General features: G+C 44.1%; 1 protein-coding gene across 1 annotated transcript in view; it reads right to left on the minus strand.

Moving 5' to 3' along the window:
* The window catches only part of OXTR (oxytocin receptor), a 53,986-nt gene extending 39,997 nt beyond the window's left edge, over window positions 1-13,989 (minus strand). Inside the window, exon 1 of the mRNA XM_069966649.1 lies at window positions 12,490-13,989. Coding sequence (XP_069822750.1) covers window positions 12,490-13,405 — 916 coding nt within the window. The 5' untranslated portion in view covers window positions 13,406-13,989. The remainder of the gene's footprint in view (window positions 1-12,489) is intronic.
* Between the last annotated feature and the right edge of the window lie 7,646 nt (window positions 13,990-21,635).

Raw genomic sequence — 21,635 nt, forward strand, 5'->3', positions numbered from 1 at the left:
ATGTGCAAGGATATATCTACTATAATACTGCTCCCTATGTACAAGAATATAACTAATATAATATAGTCTTCTATGTACAAGAATATAACTACTAGTACAAGAATATAACTACTATAATACTGTACCTATGTATAAGAATATAACTACTATAATACTGCTCCCTATGTACAAGAATATAACTAATATAATATAGCCCCTATGTACAAGAATATACTACTATAATACTGCCCCTATGTACAAGAATATAAATACTATGAGACTGTCCCCTATGTCCAAGAATATAACTACTATAATACTGTTTCCTATGTACAAGAATATAACTACAATAATACTGTCCTCTATTTACAAGAATATAACTACTATAATATTGCCCCATATGTACAAGAATATACAGTAACTACTATAATTATTGCCCCCTATGTACAAGAATATAACTACTATAATACTGCTCCTATGTACAAGAATATAACTACTATAATACTGCCACTATGTACAAGAATATAACTACAATACTGCCTCGTATGTACAAGAATATAACTACTATAAGACCCACATGACCAAAATTAGCAGGATATGCCTGTGCTCACATGTCTGCACCCTATGTCTTCCCCATTCTGTGAGAGCAGCAATGGTAAGTGTAATACTATATCCATACTTGTGTTGTTTGGGGGCAGCCTTCCCCGCCGGTGGTGCTGGCTGGGTTTTGGTGGGGCTTTTTGGGTCTGGTCCTGTGACATTGGGGTTGCAGGGCCATTCCATGGCCTCCCTACCCTGCACGTTTTGAGGGGTTGGCGGTCGCTGACCGACACGGTGTGGAGTTAGCGTAGGGACCCGTGTGGACCAGAGGACCTGCGCGGTGGTACACGGGGCAATATGGCTTGATCAATTCATATACAGACACTCTGGTGTTGATTTTTAATATAGGCCTAGCGGCATTAGTATCAGCCATAGATGGGATGTGCAGCCGTTCCATTCTCTCCAGTTCGTATATAACTACTATAATACTGCCCCTATGTACAAAAATATAACTACTATAATACTGCCCCTATGTACAAGAATATAACTACTATAATACTGTTCCCTATGTACAAAAATATAACTACTATAATACTGCCTCCAATGTACAAAAATATAACTACTATAATACTGCCCCTATGTACAAGGATATAACTACAATAATACTGCCCCCTATGTACAAGAATATAACTACTATAATACTGCCTACTATGTACAAAAATATAACTACTATAATACTGCCCCCTATGTACAAGAATGTAACTACTATAGCACTGCCTCCTATGTACAAGAATATAACTACTATAATTATTGTCCTCTGGTCTTGTCAGGTTGTAGCTCCTGATATACCTTGTGTTATGGAATCTGTGTTTTTTTGTCAGCAGCCTCCGCTTGTGTTGAATTTCTCAGCACATGATCGCAGCCATGAGTATAAGCTAGAGGCTGGGCAAGAAAGATTGTTGCTATATCGTGCTTTGCCAGCTGCTTCTGATCAGCCACTATGTTTTCCGCAGTGTTTTTTTTTTTAAAGTTTTCTCTGAAGTTCTCAGAAATGTGGGAATACAGCATATAGCATCAAGAAAAATCTACTAATGTCAGAAGGTAACGACAACTAAATCTAATCTCCAACGCTCATCTGACAGCTATCAGCCCAAATCCGAGAACATGTATTTTCTCTCAGGCTGTGTTCACACAAAGCATTTATTTTGCATTAATGGTGCGATTCTGCTGCGATTTAAATGCTTCTTTGCCTCAAATTGCCCAATCAGGGCTAAAATGGTGCTATTTTTCTGCATTTCATAACGAAGTAGCATCAAAATTGCAGTAAAACATATAAAAGTAAGCATTATGTGTGAATACAGCCTTAGTAGAGGAGGACAGATAGGCAGGTGCCAGACACATCTGCTCGTATCCAAACAAAACAATTAGATGACCAATGGCAGATGCCAGACACCAGCTTGTCATTGGATTAAATCAAAGATCCACCTATACAAACCTCTCTGTCCGGTCTTGATCAATTTTCTAACATATTTTCGGTTGCCATTTTTGGCTTGATGTTAGTGTTTTAGTGTAGCAGGTATTCCATATGCTTTTTGAGTACAGAAAGAGGCATTTTTGCCTAATAAAACCTATTTTAAAGTTTATTAAAATTGCTTATACTACTCATTTCTGCAAAAAAATAAATAAATAAAAGACACTTCAATGGCACTTTAAGATCATGCCGTCCTACTAGATGATATCGGTAGATAAGATGTATCAGCTTTCACAATAGGAATAGGACCATTGTTTATTGTTTCCTTGAAGAGAATATTAGGATAGGTATAATGCATAGTGTGACTATCGTTATTATTGACCATTAATTCCATTTTCCCTAATGTTTTTATGAGACACAGAAGAGTCCTGGCACCATTAGATATGTAACAATCTGCGATGTGCACCAGTAATATAACTTCTGGGCATCTAGGAAGGTTGCGCCAGTCCAACACCTCGTTAACTTGCAGAACAGCTGTGCCTTAATGGGCATACAACTTCCGCACATTAAGCCTCCATAGTACAGGTCAGCAGTGATGCTTAACGGACACAGCGGATGGCGGGGGTGAGGCCAGTCACTGAGTGTGCTTATATGATAGAAAAGTCAATTAGGAGTCTGCAGATAGTGGAAGGGCACAGTGTTAATGCACTCAGGGCATAGATGCCAAACGGCTGCAGCTTTCCAGATTACACTACCATGCCAACAGATGGTAGACAGAAAGTACAAATAATGATAAAAATCCTTCTAGGTCTAAAGTTTTTTATTTTGCAAAAAGTTTCAAACATGCATCACTAAAAGTAGCACCTGCACTATATTCTCTTGCTCTTGATGATTCCCCTATATGGGTCCTTGACATGTTTATAGCAGCAATTGTTCTTTATCTTTAGTCAACTTCCCATCAGTAGAAAAATGTCAGGTATTTGGGAAATGTGACTTTTCATATCTCCAGAAAGTCATCTAAAATAAAAAAGCACACAGTGCCCGCATCCTCCACCAACCACACTGTTCTTGTAAACTAAAGAGTTTGATTGACAGCTCAGCATCTAAGTCAAGGATGTTCTAACATGATGGAGAATGCAGACTTTCCATTCAATAGATAGCAGTAGTAAAATTACTGAGAATAAAGCCTATCCATACACTAGAGATCAGCGGTGATATCACTGATAATACAGCCTATCCATTCACTAGAGATCAGCAGGGACATCACTGATAATACAGCCTATTCATACACTAGAGATCAACAGGGACATCACTGAGTATACAGCCTATTCATACACCAGAGATCAACAGGGACATCACTGAGTATACAGCCTATTCATACACTAGAGATCAACAGGGACATCACTAAGTATACAGCCTATCCATTCACTAGAGATCAGCAGGGACATCACTGAGAATACAGCCTATCCATTCACTAGAGATCAGCAGGGACATCACTGAGAATACAGCCTATCCATTCACTAGAGATCAGCAGGGACATCACTGAGTATACAGCCTATTCATAACACCAGAGATCAGCAGGGACATCTCTGGGAATACAGCCTATTCATACACTAGAGATCAACAGGGACATCACTAAGTATACAGCCTATCCATACACTAGAGAGCAGCAGGGACATCTCTGGGAATACAGCCTATCCATTCACTAGAGATCAGCAGGGACATCACTGAGTATACAGCCTATTCATACACCAGAGATCAACAGGGACATCACTGAGTATACAGCCTATTCATACACTAGAGATCAACAGGGACATCACTAAGTATACAGACTATTCATACACTAGAGATCAACAGGGACATCACTGAGTATACAGCCTATTCATACACTAGAGATCAACAGGGACATCACTGAGTATACAGCCTATTCATACACTAGAGATCAACAGGGACATCACTAAGTATACAGCCTATTCATACACTAGAGATCAACAGGGACATCACTGAGTATACAGCCTATTCATACACCAGAGATCAACAGGGACATCACTAAGTATACAGCCTATTCATACACTAGAGATCAACAGGGACATCACTGAGTATACAGCCTATTCATACACCAGAGATCAACAGGGACATCACTAAGTATACAGCCTATTCATACACTAGAGATCAACAGGGACATCACTGAGTATACAGCCTATTCATACACCAGAGATCAACAGGGACATCACTAAGTATACAGCCTATTCATACACTAGAGATCAACAGGGACATCACTGAGTATACAGCCTATTCATACACCAGAGATCAACAGGGACATCACTAAGTATACAGCCTATTCATACACTAGAGATCAACAGGGACATCACTGAGTATACAGCCTATTCATACACTAGAGATCAACAGGGACATCACTGAGTATACAGCCTATCCATACACTAGAGATCAACAGGGACATCACTGAGAATACAGCCTATCCATACACTAGAGAGCAGCAGTGACATCTCTGAGAATACAGCCTATCCATACACTAGAGAGCAGCGGTGACATCACTGAGAATACAGCCTATCCATACACTAGAGATCAACAGGGACATCACTGAGTATACAGCCTATTCATACACTAGAGATCAACAGGGACATCACTAAGTATACAGCCTATTCATACACTAGAGATCAACAGGGACATCACTGAGTATACAGCCTATTCATACACTAGAGAGCAGCAGTGACATCACTGAGAATACAGCCTATCCATACACTAGAGAGCAGCAGTGACATCACTGAGAATACAGCCTATCCATACACTAGAGAGCAGCAGTGACATCACTGAGAATACAGCCTATCCATACACTAGAGAACAGCAGTGACATCACTGAGAATACAGCCTATCCATACACTAGAGAGCAGCAGTGACATCACTGAGAATGCAGCCTATCCATACACTAGAGAGCAGCAGTGACATCACTGAGAATACAGCCTATCCATACACTAGAGAGCAGCAGTGACATATCTTAGAATGCAGCCTATCCATCACTAGAGATCAGCAGGGACATCAAAGAGAATGCAGCCTATCCATACACCAGAGATCAGCAGTGACATCTCTGAGAATGCAGCTTATCCATACACTAGAGATCAGCGGTGATATCACTGAGAATACAGCCTATCCATACACTAGAGATCAGCTGTGACATAATAGAGAATACAGCCTATCCATACACTAGAGAGCAGCAGTGACATCATAGAGAATACAGCCTGTCCATACACTAGAGAGCAGCAATGACATCATAGAGAATACAGCCTATCCATACACTAGAGATCAGCTGTGACATCATAGAGAATACAGCCTATCCATACACTAGAGAGCAGCAGTGACATCATAGAGAATACAGCCTGTCCATACACTAGAGAGCAGCAATGACATCATAGAGAATACAGCCTATCCATACACTAGAGATCAGCTGTGACATCATAGAGAATACAGCCTATCCATACACTAGAGATCAGCTGTGACATCATAGAGAATACAGCCTATCCATACACTAGAGATCAGCTGTGACATCATAGAGAATACAGCCTATCCATACACTAGAGAGCAGCAGTGACATCATATAGAATACAGCCTATCCATACACTAGAGAGCAGAAGTGACATCATAGAGAATACAGCCTATCCATACACTAGAGATCAGCTGTGACATCATAGAGAATACAGCCTGTCCATACACTGGAGATCAGCGGTGATATCACTGAGAATACAGCCTGCCCATACACTGGAGATCAGCTGTGACATCATAGAGAATACAGCCTATCCATACACTAGAGATCAGCTGTGACATCATAGAGAATACAGCCTATCCATACACTAGAGATCAGCTGTGACATCATAGAGAATACAGCCTATCCATACACTAGAGATCAGCTGTGACATCATAGAGAATACAGCCTATCCATACACTAGAGAGCAGCAGTGACATCATATAGAATACAGCCTATCCATACACTAGAGAGCAGAAGTGACATCATAGAGAATACAGCCTATCCATACACTAGAGATCAGCTGTGACATCATAGAGAATACAGCCTGTCCATACACTGGAGATCAGCGGTGATATCACTGAGAATACAGCCTGCCCATACACTGGAGATCAGCTGTGATATTACTGATACACCCTATTAACTAGAGAGCTGTGGCATCTATAGGAGTACATTTTATCCATATATTAGAAAACAGTGGTGACATTAAAAAGATGGAAGAGTTCCCCTTTAACTCTCAGATGAGCTTTCAAGCTTCACTGGTGTAAAATCTTGTTTATTTTCGGCGATTTGTGATTTTCATCGGCAGGAGGCAGAGATCTGGATGATGAATAGGAATGTCAGAGAGACAGCGTGTAGTTATCACGCACAGGAAATCGCCTTTAGTCTGTAAAATTTTATCTCATTTTTTTTATATTAAACACTTGGGTGAGATTCAAAGCATTGTTTTCTAGTATAAATGCAATCGCTGCAATCTATACATGACCTGATTGTGTGACGGCATCCCAAAGAGGATTAACAAGAGGAGCAAATGTAATGCTCCAAGCTACATGGCTGTCATCGCCTTCCTGTGTGGGGAAGGAACAGTGCAGTGAGGTACATAATATGTAATGCAGAGATTAAGGGTCTGTGACTGGTAACTCTGCACAACTCACTGAAGCTGTCACAGCATTGTTCCTTAAAGGAGAAGTCCAGCAAAAATAAAAAACCACTATACAGTCCCCAATCTATTCTGCAGCTATATGGGTGTTCGTTGACCACAATGTATCTACAAATGACCGTTTTAGCCAAACCCTGACAGACGCTCATTGTCTGAAAAAAAAAAATTGGCTGTGTTGGAAATCTTTGAAAAATCTTTCAGTTTTAACTATTTTAAGGGCTCTGCACTTTATCCCCTAACTCACACTGTGTTTGACTCGTTGTGGTAGATGGAAGTCTATGGAGCCTATCTTTTTCAAGTCAATTTGAGCAGCAAGCCAGGGGATGAAGTGCACAGCTATATGCTTCTCCCAGGTATATCTAGCAAATGGTGGAAATCTCTGCACTGAGACACACTTTGACATGCCTGTGTGATAGTCAAAAGTTTTAGTTTTTTTGAAAGACTTGAAAGAAACCTTTCAGCTTCAATTCACTGCTGTTAGACAGATATTTGATCAAGGAGACACATGGTATCTTTCATATTTACATTTGCGCCTCTAGAACATAGAAAAAAAGCTTTTATTTTCTAGCGTAAAGCGTCAGAGAAGCTTTCCAAGCCCCTGAAGTGCTGAGCGCTATAATGCCCCTTCACTCCCTGTCACATCCCTGTCCCTGCTTGGTAGGCAGTCAGGGCTTAACTTCCAACTGACTGACAAGCAGTGATAGGGATAGAAAGGAAGGCAAGAAGACGTTACAACTCTTAGCACTCTTAGACGTTACTTTCTTAGCACTTGGCAGCTTGAGATAACCTCTTTGACATTTTGTACTGAAGAATAAAAGCATTTTTTTTGTGGCCTGGAAGCACAGACACATATATGAAAGGAATCATGTGTCTCATTGACCTAACACTAGTGTTGAGTGGAGAAGCCAAACTTTTCAGGTTCGACAACATTATCTGAACCCAAATGCTCTGCATTTGACTCCCTGCGGCTTCAGAGGTTGGATGCAGCCCTAGGGAGTCCTGGAAAACATGGATACAGTCTAATAGTTTGGCATTTCCACTCAACACTACCTAACTCTCCAAACAAGTGCAACTGATGGAATAACTTTTAAGCCACTTTCACTAAACCTTGGGCCTGTGTAGGATGTAGCAATAAGTTACCTAAATACTTATATCTGTAACATTAACGTATCCCCGGAATGAGAGAATTATCTAGAAAAAACAAATACTTTAACAAAATGTACGAACATTGGAAACAAATGGATACAGTTAAACCTAGTGCGTTTCCCAAGGGATTCTGCACAACAGGAGGACTGAAGGAATCTAAAACGCAGATCATTGTCTCATGCCAGACTCCTAAGATCATGCTCTAGGCAAGACACTGTGTGTACGTTTTGTCTGCAATGTTCCTTTAAGCAATACGTTTGAAGTGGAAACCATCAACAAGTAGACATGCAGCAGCTGACAGATCTTTTTGGAAATGCAGTAGATTTGTATCCATTCTAATTAAAGAATATCTTAGTAGCAGAAAACAAGTCTTAAAGGGGTATTCCATCTCCAATTGAAATCCCTTATCCACAGGATATAAGATAATCAGCTGATAGGTGGGGTACCGACTGCTGGGATCTCCACCGATCGCAAGAACATTGGAAAAATGTCCTGAAATCTCACGAGTCCCACAGAAAATGAATGGGGTGCTTCCCACACATGCTTATTATTACATCTGCAGACTATAAAATACAGATTTATTACATATATGTCACATGAGGCAGAGTAGAGAGCTAATGCTAACCAAAGATGCAGTGTCACTTTACAGCTATGTTCACACTATGTAAAAATAAGTGAAAACAACGACCATTATTAATGTTCAACTAATGCAACATTGGCCATTTTGCTCATATTTCCAAATTGTGGCAACATAACTTTCTCAAAAGTAAGTGATTTGGATTCACAGTATTTAGGGTATATTTAGATGTAGCAGTTAAAGGGATTATCCAGTGAAAATCTTTTTCTTTCAAATCAACTGATGTCAGAAAGTTATATAGATTTGTATAAGAAGGAAAAGGAGAGGTTTTCTATGGGAATCCTGTCTCGGCCAGAGATGTCAGCAGCGAGCACTGTCTCAGACTGTCTCCTGCATGACATACAGCAGCTGATAAGTATGGAAAGACTTGAGATTTTTAAATAGAAGTAAATAGCATCTTTATATAACTTTCCGACACCAGTTGATTTGAAAGAAAAAGATTTTCGCTGGACGTCTAACATCTTGCTAGGTGCCCAATAGTTGAGTGCAGTTTTACTATGAATTGACACAATTTCAGCGGCAGCTCCGCAACAATTCACAGTAAAAAGACAAGTGCTTCAACGTTGCGCAACAAGAAGCCCAGCTTACCCACATCCATACATATAGTACGGCTATAGACAAACCATCTCTTCCAGTTCAGCAATTAGGAGAGGAACTTTTCGATATGCTATTTATTATGGTAGTCAGCCAGAGGCACTGACTATTATGTGCTATGCAGACATTCCTCCAAACCACTGACTACGAGGGGGAACTCATTATCTGATGCACACATCTCTGATTGATGGACTTTTGCAGTGTTATGAAACTCATGACTCGCTGGTTGTCATGGGGACTACAAGCACCATCATGTCATAAGGAGGAGGAACATGTTGGACTTATAGCTCTCCTATGACTAGTGCAATGTAGCAGGGGTTAAATATCCATCTGTACACAGATGTTTTCTTATGTTACTGTTCTATAAATGAGAAGCTATCATTAGGATTACAGGATCCAAACACAGCCCAGAGATACTCCATACCGGAGGCCTCCAGCGTGCTGAGAGTTGTAGTCTGGTAACAGCTGGACACCCAGATGCTGAGATCACTGCTTCATATTATACTATCCTGGAGTCCAGGAGTCCCCGCCACTCCGAATGAAAGCCCACTAACCTAAAGCCGCAGCCCACCAACCTAAAGCTGTAGGCCACTAACCGACAGGCGTAGCCCATTAACCTAAAGCTGTAGCCCACTAACCTAAAGCCATGGTCCACTAACCTAAAGCCGTAGCCCACTAACCTAAAGCCGTAGCCCACTAACCTAAAGCCACAGCCCACCAACCTAAAGCTGTAGGCCACTAACCGACAGGCGTAGCCCATTAACCTAAAGCTGTAGGTCACTAACCTAAATCTGTAGCCCACTAACCTAAAGCCGTAGCCCACTAACCTAAAGCCGTAGCCCACTAACCTAAAGCCATGGTCCACTAAAAGCAAAACTACCTGCAGGCAATGAGCTGCAGCCCAGGTTGGGTTTACACCACTTTTTCCCACTTTTTACCACTCTAGCCCACTAACCTAAAGGTTTAGCCCACTAACCTAAAGCCACGGTCCACTAACCTAAAGCGGTAGCCCACTAACCTAAAGCCGTAGTAGACTAACCTAAAGCTGTAGCCCACTAACCTAAAGCCGTAGCCCACTAACCTAAAGCCGTAGCCCACTAATCTAAAGCCGTAGCCCACTAACCTAAAGTCATGGTCCACTAACCTAAAGCTGTAGCCCACTAACCTAAAGCGGTAGCCCACTAACCTAAAGCCGTAGCCCACTAACCTAAAGTCATGGTCCACTAACCTAAAGCCGTAGCCCACTAACCTAAAGCCGTAGCCCACTAACCTAAAGCCGTAGCCCACTAACCTAAAGCCATGGTCCACTAGAAGCAAAACTACCTGCAGGCAATGAGCTGCAGCCCAGGTTGGGTTTACACCACTTTTTCCTTTCCATTTAGCGTGTATAAAACACAGTAATCACTGAACTCAAGGAGAACAGTGAAAAAAATTCCAATGAAGTACTCAATCAAGAGTCTCCACTGATGCCCCCCAAAATTTAAATATGCAAAACAAGAGTCCGTGGAGCCTCGGTTGTGAGTCTCAAAACACGGGATAGCCAGATATCTCTCGCCTGTTGCCACGGGGTGCCTCCATGATAGGGAGAGCACCACACCACCCTGATAAATAGCCCCTTAAGTCCCACTCGGTTGCGAGTATTGGAACATAAATAGGGAAACACCAGGGTGGCCCCTTTTTGTCAATGTCTAACTCAAGGTGCGAGTATTGCGATCATGACAAGGGCTTGCCAAGGCAGGCTTCCATCCACAGTGGATGGATCCAATACACGCAACCGAGTGGGACTTAAGGGGCTATTTATCAGGGTGGTGTGGTGCTCTCCCTATCATGGAGGCACCCCGTTGGCAACAGGCTAGAGATATCTGGCTACCCCGTGTTTAGAGACTTGCAACCGAGGCTCCCCATTCAGCCTGTATACCAGGAAAGCTTCCACTATATATGTTAATTTTGTCCACAGGGGTGTACTATTATATGGAGGCCAAAATTATGTCCCTATCACCTCTGTCTGGCCAATTTATGTCAATATGCTGCAAAAAGGTACTGACAGAATCCATTTCCTATTGGCTTACACTATAAGAAAACGCACATTACAATATATAGTCTTTTACTGTATACAATAAAAAGTCCAACTACATTTTCATATACAGCTAAATTCAACATAATAAAATAGAAACAGTGAAATGTAACAAAAGAATGCAGCGTAACCCAAGCATAAAACAGATATCTAACCGTCGCATCCATCACTCATAGGCTATAATGGCATCCATTTAATGGATCTATCATAGAAAAGCACACAAAGTATCCATTAAAGGGATCCCATATTAGTCTATGGGTGACATAAGGCACCCAGCACAGTCTCTACTTAATCTATATATCAGGAACAGTTCCCAATGTCTATGCTAAATGAAGGGAAAAATAGCAATGTGAACCCAGCCTTACTAACCACATTATCGATCAAAGGTTTAGGCAATCTCTGAACTGAACAATCTATCAGCTCTGACACAATTTAGCAAACTGGAAGGACACCAGAGACATGTGTGTTGCTGATGTCTTTGCTACAACTGTAACAAACCCTCAGCTGTGACAGTTTTATACTCTTGTGTGTAAAGCAGAGATTCCTCTTCACTGACAGATAGCAGAGATCTGGAAATGGTCAGGAACCACAAACTCTGTTAGGAAGCTGCAAAACTGTTTATTACAGAAGGATTACCAAAAGCCTGACCTTTTCCTGCAGTATTCTGAATGGGATCAGACTAAAGTCTACAGATACAAGATATAATAATGCAGACACGTGCATTAGAGGGAGTAATATAGTATGGAAGACAGCGAAGCCCCATGTGTAAACTCAGCTTGTAACCTGCACTGAATGCAAAGGTAGGGGAAACTGGTCTTCAGCATGTGTACATATAGGAAACAAACAGGGAACAGGAGAAGAGGAACATTTACAATATGTTTGTATGACATGTAGATTTTGGAGGGAATGTGTACTGTATGCTGGTTTCTCCCTTGGAAAGGTAAAATCTGTGCAAACACCTAAGCACATCAGGTATGCTGCACATCTCACCCAGGCTGCACCCAAACCAGGACACTTGTTTACTGAACTGTATAATAATAATAATAATAATAATAATAATAATAATAATAACAATATAAACAAATAAAATATGTTTAAACATCCACATACAACAATTATACATAGGGAGCAGTGTGTAAATACTGGGGCACATCAGTGTGTACAGACACCAAGAACAGAAGCCATAAGGATAGGGGAGAACACTGAGGAGTGAAGTGTTAACCATGGCAGACAGGGGGGCAGTGGAGGCACAACACAATATCCTCATAGGGAGGTCTGCAGAAAGTGCAGAAACACATTGTAGCAGATGTGGCTCTGGCTTTCTACCACTCCCCAGCCATGTGGAACCTCTTACCTTCTTTAGGGGGGTTGGGGTCCCACACTGACCACATCTGGACGAAAAAGAATGGAGTCCAGCAGACAATATAAGCCAGCACTATGATGAAGGTCATCTTTACAGTCCGGATTTTAGCCTTGGAGATGAGCCTGACACTGCTGACCCTGGACAGGGTGGCTCTTCTGCTGGTGCTCAGCCTCAGGTTGCTCTCACACACAGTCTTCAGACGGATGTTCTGCCAGATCTTATAGCTAATAAGCCCATAGCAGACACTGAGGATCAGCACTGGGATAATGTACACAGCCAAGGTTATCCATGTGATATAAGCTTTAGGTCCCCAGGGCTGGATAAAGTCAGCCCTGCAGTCATAGACCCCATTTCCCACCTCTGTTAGGGAGAAGATGACAGTTTGGGGGGTGCTGAGAAGAAAGCTGAGGATCCAGGTAAAGAGGACATAGACACAGTCAGATCTCCTATGCAAAGACCTCAAGGGCTGACAGATAGCCAAGCACCTGTCTAGGGACATCAGCAGGAGCATATAGGTAGAAGCAAACATCCCCACTACCTGCAGGTAGGTAACCAACCTGCACACGAAGTCTGGAGCATAGAACCTGAAGGTGATGTCCCAGATGAGCTGAGGAAGCACCTGGAACACTGCGACCACCAGGTCTGCAATACTTAGGTGTTTCATGAAGAAGTACATACGGGAGTGCTTGTGTCTGTTAATGTATATCCCCAGGAGGACACAGATGTTCCCAGCTAGAGCCAGGAACAGGATCAGGGCCAGCACTGTCACCTCCACCTTTGCCACCTCCTCATTCCTCTTCAGGGGGTCCCTGGTGGTGTTGGAACTTTTATTCTGGTTCTCCAGGCTGGAGTTGGCCCATGAGGTGTTCAGCTCAGCACAGTCTATATTAAGGCACAGCCCCTCCATCTCCAGGTGCAGTGATCAGGCTTCTCGAGATGTTCTCAATCTTCCTACATTTGCCTCATCCCTTGGAGGAGAACATGTCCCTGGGCCCCCCAGGACCTCCAGCTGCGGGTCCAGGTGATGGTTCTGCTGCTGCCAACCTTCTGCTCGCTTTCCTAAAGCTTCAGATGATGTGAAGAGGTGGTCTCTACCAGCCCCTCCTCCCCCAGGACAGGCAGACCCCCCTGGACAATGAGAAAATTATCAGAAAGGAAATATGGGCATCCTCTTGCAGTATGTAAAAGTCATAGACTAGGAGAACTCCCAACAGGTTCCATCCACAGGACTACTCCCACTAGATGCAGGAAGATCAGCTCTTTGCATGGCTCAAAGCAAATTGTCCAAAATGTGGCACCTCAACTCCTGGTAAGGAGGACCACCACCCTCTGTGCAATGTCCAGGCTGGAGTGGGTTGTAAGCAGTTCAGTCCACAAAACACTGAAGAGGAGGAGACACCCACTCAGGGTCCCCCAAAACAGCCCCCAGCTCCAGTGTGGGGAGAGATTTCTCACCTCTGTGGGACAGCTCTGTCCACCCCTCCCTCCTTGCACAGGAGCCTCCTGTCCAATATCCCTTCACATCTTTCAGACTGAGGAGAGTGAGATGGAACAGCCCGCAGTCTCCTTCACATTAGGAGGATTGTAGACTCTGCCAGGGCTGTGCTACCGCTGGGTGACCTCTAGATGGCGCTGCAGGACATGGATCTTCCTATGCGGCTGGAATGTAGCTGAATGATTGCGGAACCTCTGGCATTGTGGATGTTATACTAGAAGCTAAGAGATTATTCACACATTGCAGGCGGCAGCAGAAACCGACAAATGCCAACACTTAAGCCTGACAGCTTCCTCCTCTGCTGCTGGCATGAAATTAATACCCACAGGGTCACTGGTTTACTGGCTGAAAGGTAAGAAAACCAGTAACAGGAACTACTAGACTGATGAGCATGCTGGCAGGGGCACTCCTCAGTGTTGTTGGCCCATTGTAGACCCAAAATTGGACTGTTTTATTTGTTGTTGTTTTAACATTGAGTTGCATGTGTATGCAAAGTATTGTGGTCACCAAAACCAGGAGTGGGTTCAAAACACAGAAAAGGTGCAAATCTTTCCTTTAGTGTCAGTGTGACTCCTGGTTTTGGTAAAAAAAAAAAAAAAATACTGTTTAACCACAACTTAAAGGGGTATTCCCCCCAAGAGCAAAAAAAATGTAATTCTTCCAAACCTAGCTGGCCTTACTCACCAAGCCTCCCTGAGTATTTTGAGCCGTCTCCCGTCTTTCTAGCTGCTGCCATTCCTGAGTTACAAGTTTTTCTAACAGCGATCTATATCCAAGATAGGAAACTACATTTCCCATCATGCAATGCTTCTGCCTGATGATCCTTATGACAGTTTGTGGAACTACTGCTCCCAGCCATCCCATAAGTGTCTTCCACTCTGTCCTAGATTACAGGGGATGATGCAACACATAGGGCAGAGTGGAAGACACTTATGGGATGGCTGGGAGCAGTAGTTCCACAGACTGGCATCACGCAAACATGATGTCCCCCGCTGTATCTCATCCCCCGGTGGCCGCCCGCGTCACATCCACCCTTCTGCCCCCCCCCCCTCCCAAATCCCAGCAGCAGATGAGATACAGAGGGGGGACGTCATATTAGTGTGATGCCAGTCTGTGGAACTACTGCTCCCAGCCATCCCATAAGTGTCTTCCACTTCCACAGGGGATGCCATATCATCCCCTGTAATCTAGGACAGAGTGGAAGACACTTATGGGATGGTTGGGAGCAGTAGTTCCACAGACTGGCATTACACGAACATGATGTCCCCCGCTGTATCTCATCCCCCCGGTGGCCGCCCGCGGCACGTCCACCCCCCGCCCCCCTTGCATATCATCTCCCGGTGGCTGCCCGTGGCACCCGTCCCCCCCCCCCCCCCTGCATGTCACCTCCCGGTGCCGGCAACGTCCACCACCCCCCGGATATCACCTACGGTACCGGTACCAGGAGGTGAGATACAGCGGGGGACATCATGTTCGTGTGAAGCCAGTCTGAGGAACTACTTCTCCCAGCCATCCCATAAGTGTCTTCCACTCTGTCCTAGGATATGGCAGAGTGGAAGACACTTATGGGATGGCTGGGAGCAGTAGTTCCACAGACTGGCATCACACGAACATGATGTCCCCCCTGCCATATCTCACCTCCTGGTGGCCGCCCGCAGGCGTGCCACCGGGAGGTGAGATCCTGGGGGTGGCGGATGTTGCCGGCACCGGGAGGTGAGATCTGGGGGTGGGGGGGTGGTGGACGTTGCCGGCACCGGGAGGTGACATCCGGGGGGTGGGAGGTGGTGGACGTTGCCGCGGCCGGCACGGTGAGATGTGGGGGGGTGGGGAGTGGCGGACGTTGCCGCGGGCGGCCCCAAGGAGGTGATATGCGAGGGGGGTGGACGTTGCCGCAGGCGGCCACCAGGAGGTGATATGCGAGGGGGGCGGGGGGTGGACGTGCTGCGGGCGGCCACTGGGGGGATGAGATGCGGGGTGGGCACAGCCGGCTCCGGGAGGTTAGATGTGAGGGGGGCGGGGGGTGAACATGCCGCGGGATGAGATGGGGGGCCGCCACCTGGAGGTGAATTCGGGATGGACGGCCACCGGGTGGTGAAATGCAGGGGGACGGGGGAGCTGCTGTCAGAGAGGGAGACAGTGATCATCATCATCAGCAGTCACTGTCTCAGTGTCCTCCCTCCCTTCAGTGGACTGGGTGAGAAGCACTAACCCGGCCCATTGAAGAGATGGAGGACACGTGATGCCGTCTCGGAGGGTCGGGGCCAGGAGCAGGGAGCGTGTCGGAGTGGACTGAGGTCTGATGATTCTATGCATTCCGTGGGGGTGAATGCAGCTGGATAACAGCAAAACTGTGCAGAATCCATAATAGCTTTATATTGGAAAGATGGAAAGCTAGGGGTGGGCAATGTATTAATGCAAAAATAATTTTGGGGGGAATACCCCTTTAAATGTAAAATGACATTTGCTGTGCTGTAGATTTAGACAAACTATTGCTCGGCTTACTTTATTCCAAAATGTTACACCACAACTGGGCCCAGTCTGTCACAAACCACAAACCTGTCTAGTGAATCCAAACCTGCTTTTGATCAGCCACAGCTCACTGTCACAAACATGTCTATAAGTGTCTAAAACGCCTATAAGGCTGCTGTCACACCAAGCAGTTTTTATGGAATACTGTCACTGCAGGGTTTTTTTTTAACCAGAAGTAGATCCGCAGAATTCAGAAGTATAAGTCCTTCCTTTACATTTCACATTCCTTTTAAACCCACTCAAGAACTGTGCGACTACAGCCTTAAAGAGGTACTCTGGGCTGGGGTCATTTTTATTGTACGGCCGGGGGTGGATATAGAAGTCGCCTGTTACTTACCTCCCCGTTTCCAGCAACAGGTCCCTGATTGCGCCACCCCGTTCTCCCGTTTGGCTGCCTCTTTCTGGTCTGAGCTGCAGCTTGAAACATGACGTCTCTAGGCAGCTCAGCCATTTAGCAGCCAAGGCAGGACTCCGCTATGAGTAAAATGGTCATGGTAACTAAGCAATGATCTTTACCATTCTAAGTAGCAGAGTTCAGTCAGTAAAGTAGCAGAGCTGAGCCAGCCGTGTAGCAGAGCTAAGGCAGCTGTGTAGCAGAGCCGACACCCGCACCACGTAGCAGAGCTGAGCCAGCCGTGTAGCAGAGCCAACACCCGCACTACGTAGCAAAGCATATGGTGCGTTTACACAGAGAGATTTATCTGACAGATTATGGAAGCCAAAGCCAGGAATGGATTTGAGAAGAGAAGAAATCTCAGTCTTTCCTTTATGACCTGTTTTCTGTTTATAGTCTGTTCCTGGTTTTGGCTTCAAAATCTGTCAGAAAAATCTCTCTGTGTAAAGGCACCTTTAGGGTGCGTTTACACAGAGATTTATCTGACAGATTTTGGAAGCCAAAGCCAGGAATGGATTTAAAAAGAGGATAGATCCCAGTCTTTCCTTTATGACCTGATCCCTGTTTATAGTCTGTTCCTGGCTTTGGCTTCCAAAATCTGTCAGATAAATCTGTCTGTGTAAATGCACCATTAGGCAGCCGTGTAGCAGAGCCAACACCTGCACTACATAACAGAACAGAGCCAGCCATGTAGCAGAGCCGACACCCGCACCACGTACGTAAAGGGACAGTACCCAAGTCTCCCTTAAAGGGACCGTACCCAAGTCGCTCTTTAAAGGAGGGTATTAAGGGTTAAAGTTTCTCTTAAAGGGAAGTCACTGTTAAAGGGGCGCTTTTTTCAAGCACTATGTCTTTCCCTGGAAATGCAAATCTAGTTGTTTAGTGTCATTCGTCATAGAGGTATTCCCACCCTTCTGAAGTGCTGAGGGCTGTAATGCCTCCTCACTCCCCTTCCATTCTTATCTTTGCCTGACAAACAGGGTTTAGCATTAAGCTGACAGATATATGAGAGGTACCATGTGTCTCCTTGTCCTAACAGCAATCTAACAGCGTCAGCAGTTTAAAATTACAGCTGACAGATTCCCTTTAACTCCATGGAAATTTAAACCCTGTAGCTGCCTCCTTTCAGTGGCATTTTATGGGTCACTGGCAGTTTGGTTAAAAACATTGTAAGGCCAGTTTCCCACATAACGGAATCACAGCTGATATCACTCTGCCAGTTTGCAGCGAAATCCGCTGTGATTCCCATACTGTTGATTTGAATAGGATTACATACTCGCAGTGGAATTTTCATCCCGCTGCGAGTATGTAAACACCTTCCCCCTTAACCTGCTGCAACTTGGTGAATACTTTACCGGTCCACGCTCCGGCCGCTTTTAGGGCTCCTGGCTCCCTGACGTCCTGCTCAACTAATTAGTGGCTGCTGCATGCACTAATCGGCTGAGCGGGAAGTCAGGATGCCAGGAGCCCTACAAGCGGCAAGAGCCCGGACCGGTAAAGTATTCACCAAGTTGCAGCAGGTTAAAGGGGAAGGTGTTTACATACTCGCAGCGGGATAAAAATTCCACTGCGTGTATGTAATCCTATTCAAACTAACAGTATGGGAATCACAACGTATTTCGCTGCAAACTCTCAGCGTGAAATCAGCTTCCGTTATGTATGAAACTGGCCTTAAAGTGACTGTACCACCAGGCCCAGGCTGAAGCACTGGAGGCGGGCTGATCCACCCTTAGTGGGAGGAAACCCCGCCCCTCTATGATAGGGTTCCATTGATTCTAATGGAGTCACGTCATGGAGGGGCGGGGGTTTGTTCCCACTGGGGGTGGGTCGGCCCGCCTCCGGTGCTTAAGCCTGGGTCTGGTGGTACAGTCACTTTATGCTCCACCATAGGAACAGAGAAGCAAAAATCATAGTTTGATCTGTCAGAAGACAAAAACATATGGCATCCAATGGGCCACTTTTACTATAACACAATATAGTTTTTTAATGCATTTGATTCAGGAGCTTTTCTTTGACTGCCAAGCCTGGCAAATACCAACAGTAACTGCATGACTGGACCCGAGCCCCAGTACAGATAGTGCACATGGTTAGCTATCAGTATTAAACAGCAGGAGTCATGTGACAGATGGGCGCTGACCCTGCTGGTAGATGAAGGACTCTCTTGCTGCACAGATTGCGTGACTTGTGACTTTCTTGTTGTGTTCTTCTTGGAGCTGTTGAACATGAGCCAACATTTCATTTATACAGTCTGCACTTTCCTTGCCTGTGATGTCTTCCGTGATTACCATGTATTGCTTATTATGACAGGACATGGCACTCTGCACACAGATGAGAAGTTTCCCATATGTTTGGAGTCAATCTGTCTGTAATCACATCCATTGAGCCTGGAATCCAGCACAGACACACACCTGCAGAGTCAGCCCGGACTCACCTAGAGAAATGTGGCCCAGATACAGCAATCCCCAGCTGTTCCTGACTAACTAACAGATGTGCAGAGCATGGAGAGGACTGCAGAGCCAAATATCACAAGAGATATGTGGAGCCTCAGGAACATGCTGGTTTTAGGAGGACACAGGTCCAAGTGAAGCCAAATACGAAGCCTCTGCCTTATCCACAGCATTATGGGAAAAATGTGAGGTTCAAAGGGCAACTACAATCAGTTTTCATAATTCCCCCATAGGGGGCAGTATTACAGAGGCTGCTTAGTCTTGTATGAATACAGCGTTATACAATATAAAGTTCTACAATTTTTTTTTTATCATTTACAGTTTCTAATTGCTGTCAATGAATAGAAGAAGAAAGAAAGAAAAACTCACAAACTCACTGATACATTGTATCATACTATGAGGACAGGAGAGAGATGTTTTGCTAAAGTGTTTATCTCAAATGGGGTTTGTGCACTGGATAGAGTACTGGCATTACAATATAGGGGGATACCCTTCTATTAGCTGAACCTTTCCCAAAAAGCACCTGAAATGGACAGTATTCCTTTATATAACATATTCATACCAGAGCAATAACAGGTCGTAAATAGCCTGAATTCCTCTGAGTATAGATATGATAATCTGGTGGATCACTGCACCGGCTGTCATAGCACTGCACAAAGGAACTATTCTCCGGCTCATACAAATCTCAGGTTTCTCAGAAGAAAAGCTCCAAAAAGCAACTTCATTTTTCTAACAAGAATCAGCTCAAGGTCAGAGGTCACTATATTTACTAACGTTTTCTTCACCAATGCGGTCACTTACTAAACCTGCCACAACCAATATAATCTCCAAAACCACTGTATAACAATAGGGAGGGATGCCTGAAATGATAAATTTAAGATAACCTAAATGATATGCACCCTGCCTCTGTATTGTCATATGCCCCTCCTGTGGCTGTATCCGCTATGACATTTCTCCTAACTCACATCAAACAGCACTAAATGAAAGCTCAGGATTACTTCTTCCATGTTGTATTCCGGTATAGTATTCCAGCTGGTATTAGTATGCAAATAATTCTGGCTAAGTAACCTTTCATCTCTGCATTAGGTACATTTGAATTCATTTTCATTTATTTAGATAGACTATTTCCATACTGGGACTCTGCAGGCTATTCCTTTCCCCTACAGGTGGGTCTATGGTGACATAATGGGTGGATGAACTTGGAAAAAATTATTAATTTAAAGGGATATTCCACTCAAACGTAACTTTTGATATATTTCGAAAGCTTCCGTGCAATTAGGAAATCATCAAAAACAGTTGGTCAGCATGTGTATTGTACAGAGAATGTCCAGAGGGGGGAGATAGATTGAATTTACATCATGTGAACATTCTGATCTTTATGCTTAGTCTACACAAAGTGTGACCTACTTTCCTAAATTCTCTGCTTGATCTAAGGACAGGTTAGGTACACCTACTGTTATTCTTATTAAAAGTATTCCACTCAAACATAACTGTTGATATGTTGCTGTCCATAGTGAGACTAACAACTCATTCCATACTTATTATCTATTAAGTCTCCTTCCCCCAGTTCTCAGCTGCAGCTTTCTGCTAAAGACACAAAAATCTGTGTGTGAGCTTTTCTCTGTGCCCCCTCCCCCTTCTGAGATGGCTGATGTAAAGGCCATGACTGGCTTTATTTGCAACATTGTAGCTTCTTGGAAATGTTGGGAGGGTTAATCACAGTGAGTTCATTAGCCATGTGACCTCAGACTAACCCTCCCAGCATTACAAAGAAGTCAGGGACTTGTTTACATCAGCCACCTTAGAAGGGAAAGGAGAGAGAGAGAGAAAAACTCAGATTTTGTCTTTAGCAAAAAGCAGCAGATGAGAACTGGGGGAAGGAGATGGAATAGATAAGTATTGAATTGTTAGTCTCACCATGGGCTGCAACATATGAAAATTTATGTTTCAGAGGAATACCCCTTTAAGAATTATTGTTATCTATATAACCTTTTGATATATACACTGTAAGCCTTGATCACTTGGCAAGTGCAGTGGAGATTGACAAAAGGGTGGAAAATTTAGTGAAAACTAAGGGATTTGTGAAGACTTTTGCACCTTTTCGCTGATCTAATCTGCCCCAACAACGAATACATTTTCTTTCCCTCTTTGTACTTTCTATGTTCAACCATTAACCACCTAATTTTTTTTTTTTTTTTTTAAGGGGAAAAGGCTAGTTACACACTATGTAAAAATGACGTCTGTCTTCCAAAACAACGGCCATCATGGTGCT

Source organism: Dendropsophus ebraccatus, chromosome 4 (genome assembly GCF_027789765.1).
Source record: "Dendropsophus ebraccatus isolate aDenEbr1 chromosome 4, aDenEbr1.pat, whole genome shotgun sequence".
Lineage (NCBI taxonomy): Eukaryota > Metazoa > Chordata > Amphibia > Anura > Hylidae > Dendropsophus > Dendropsophus ebraccatus.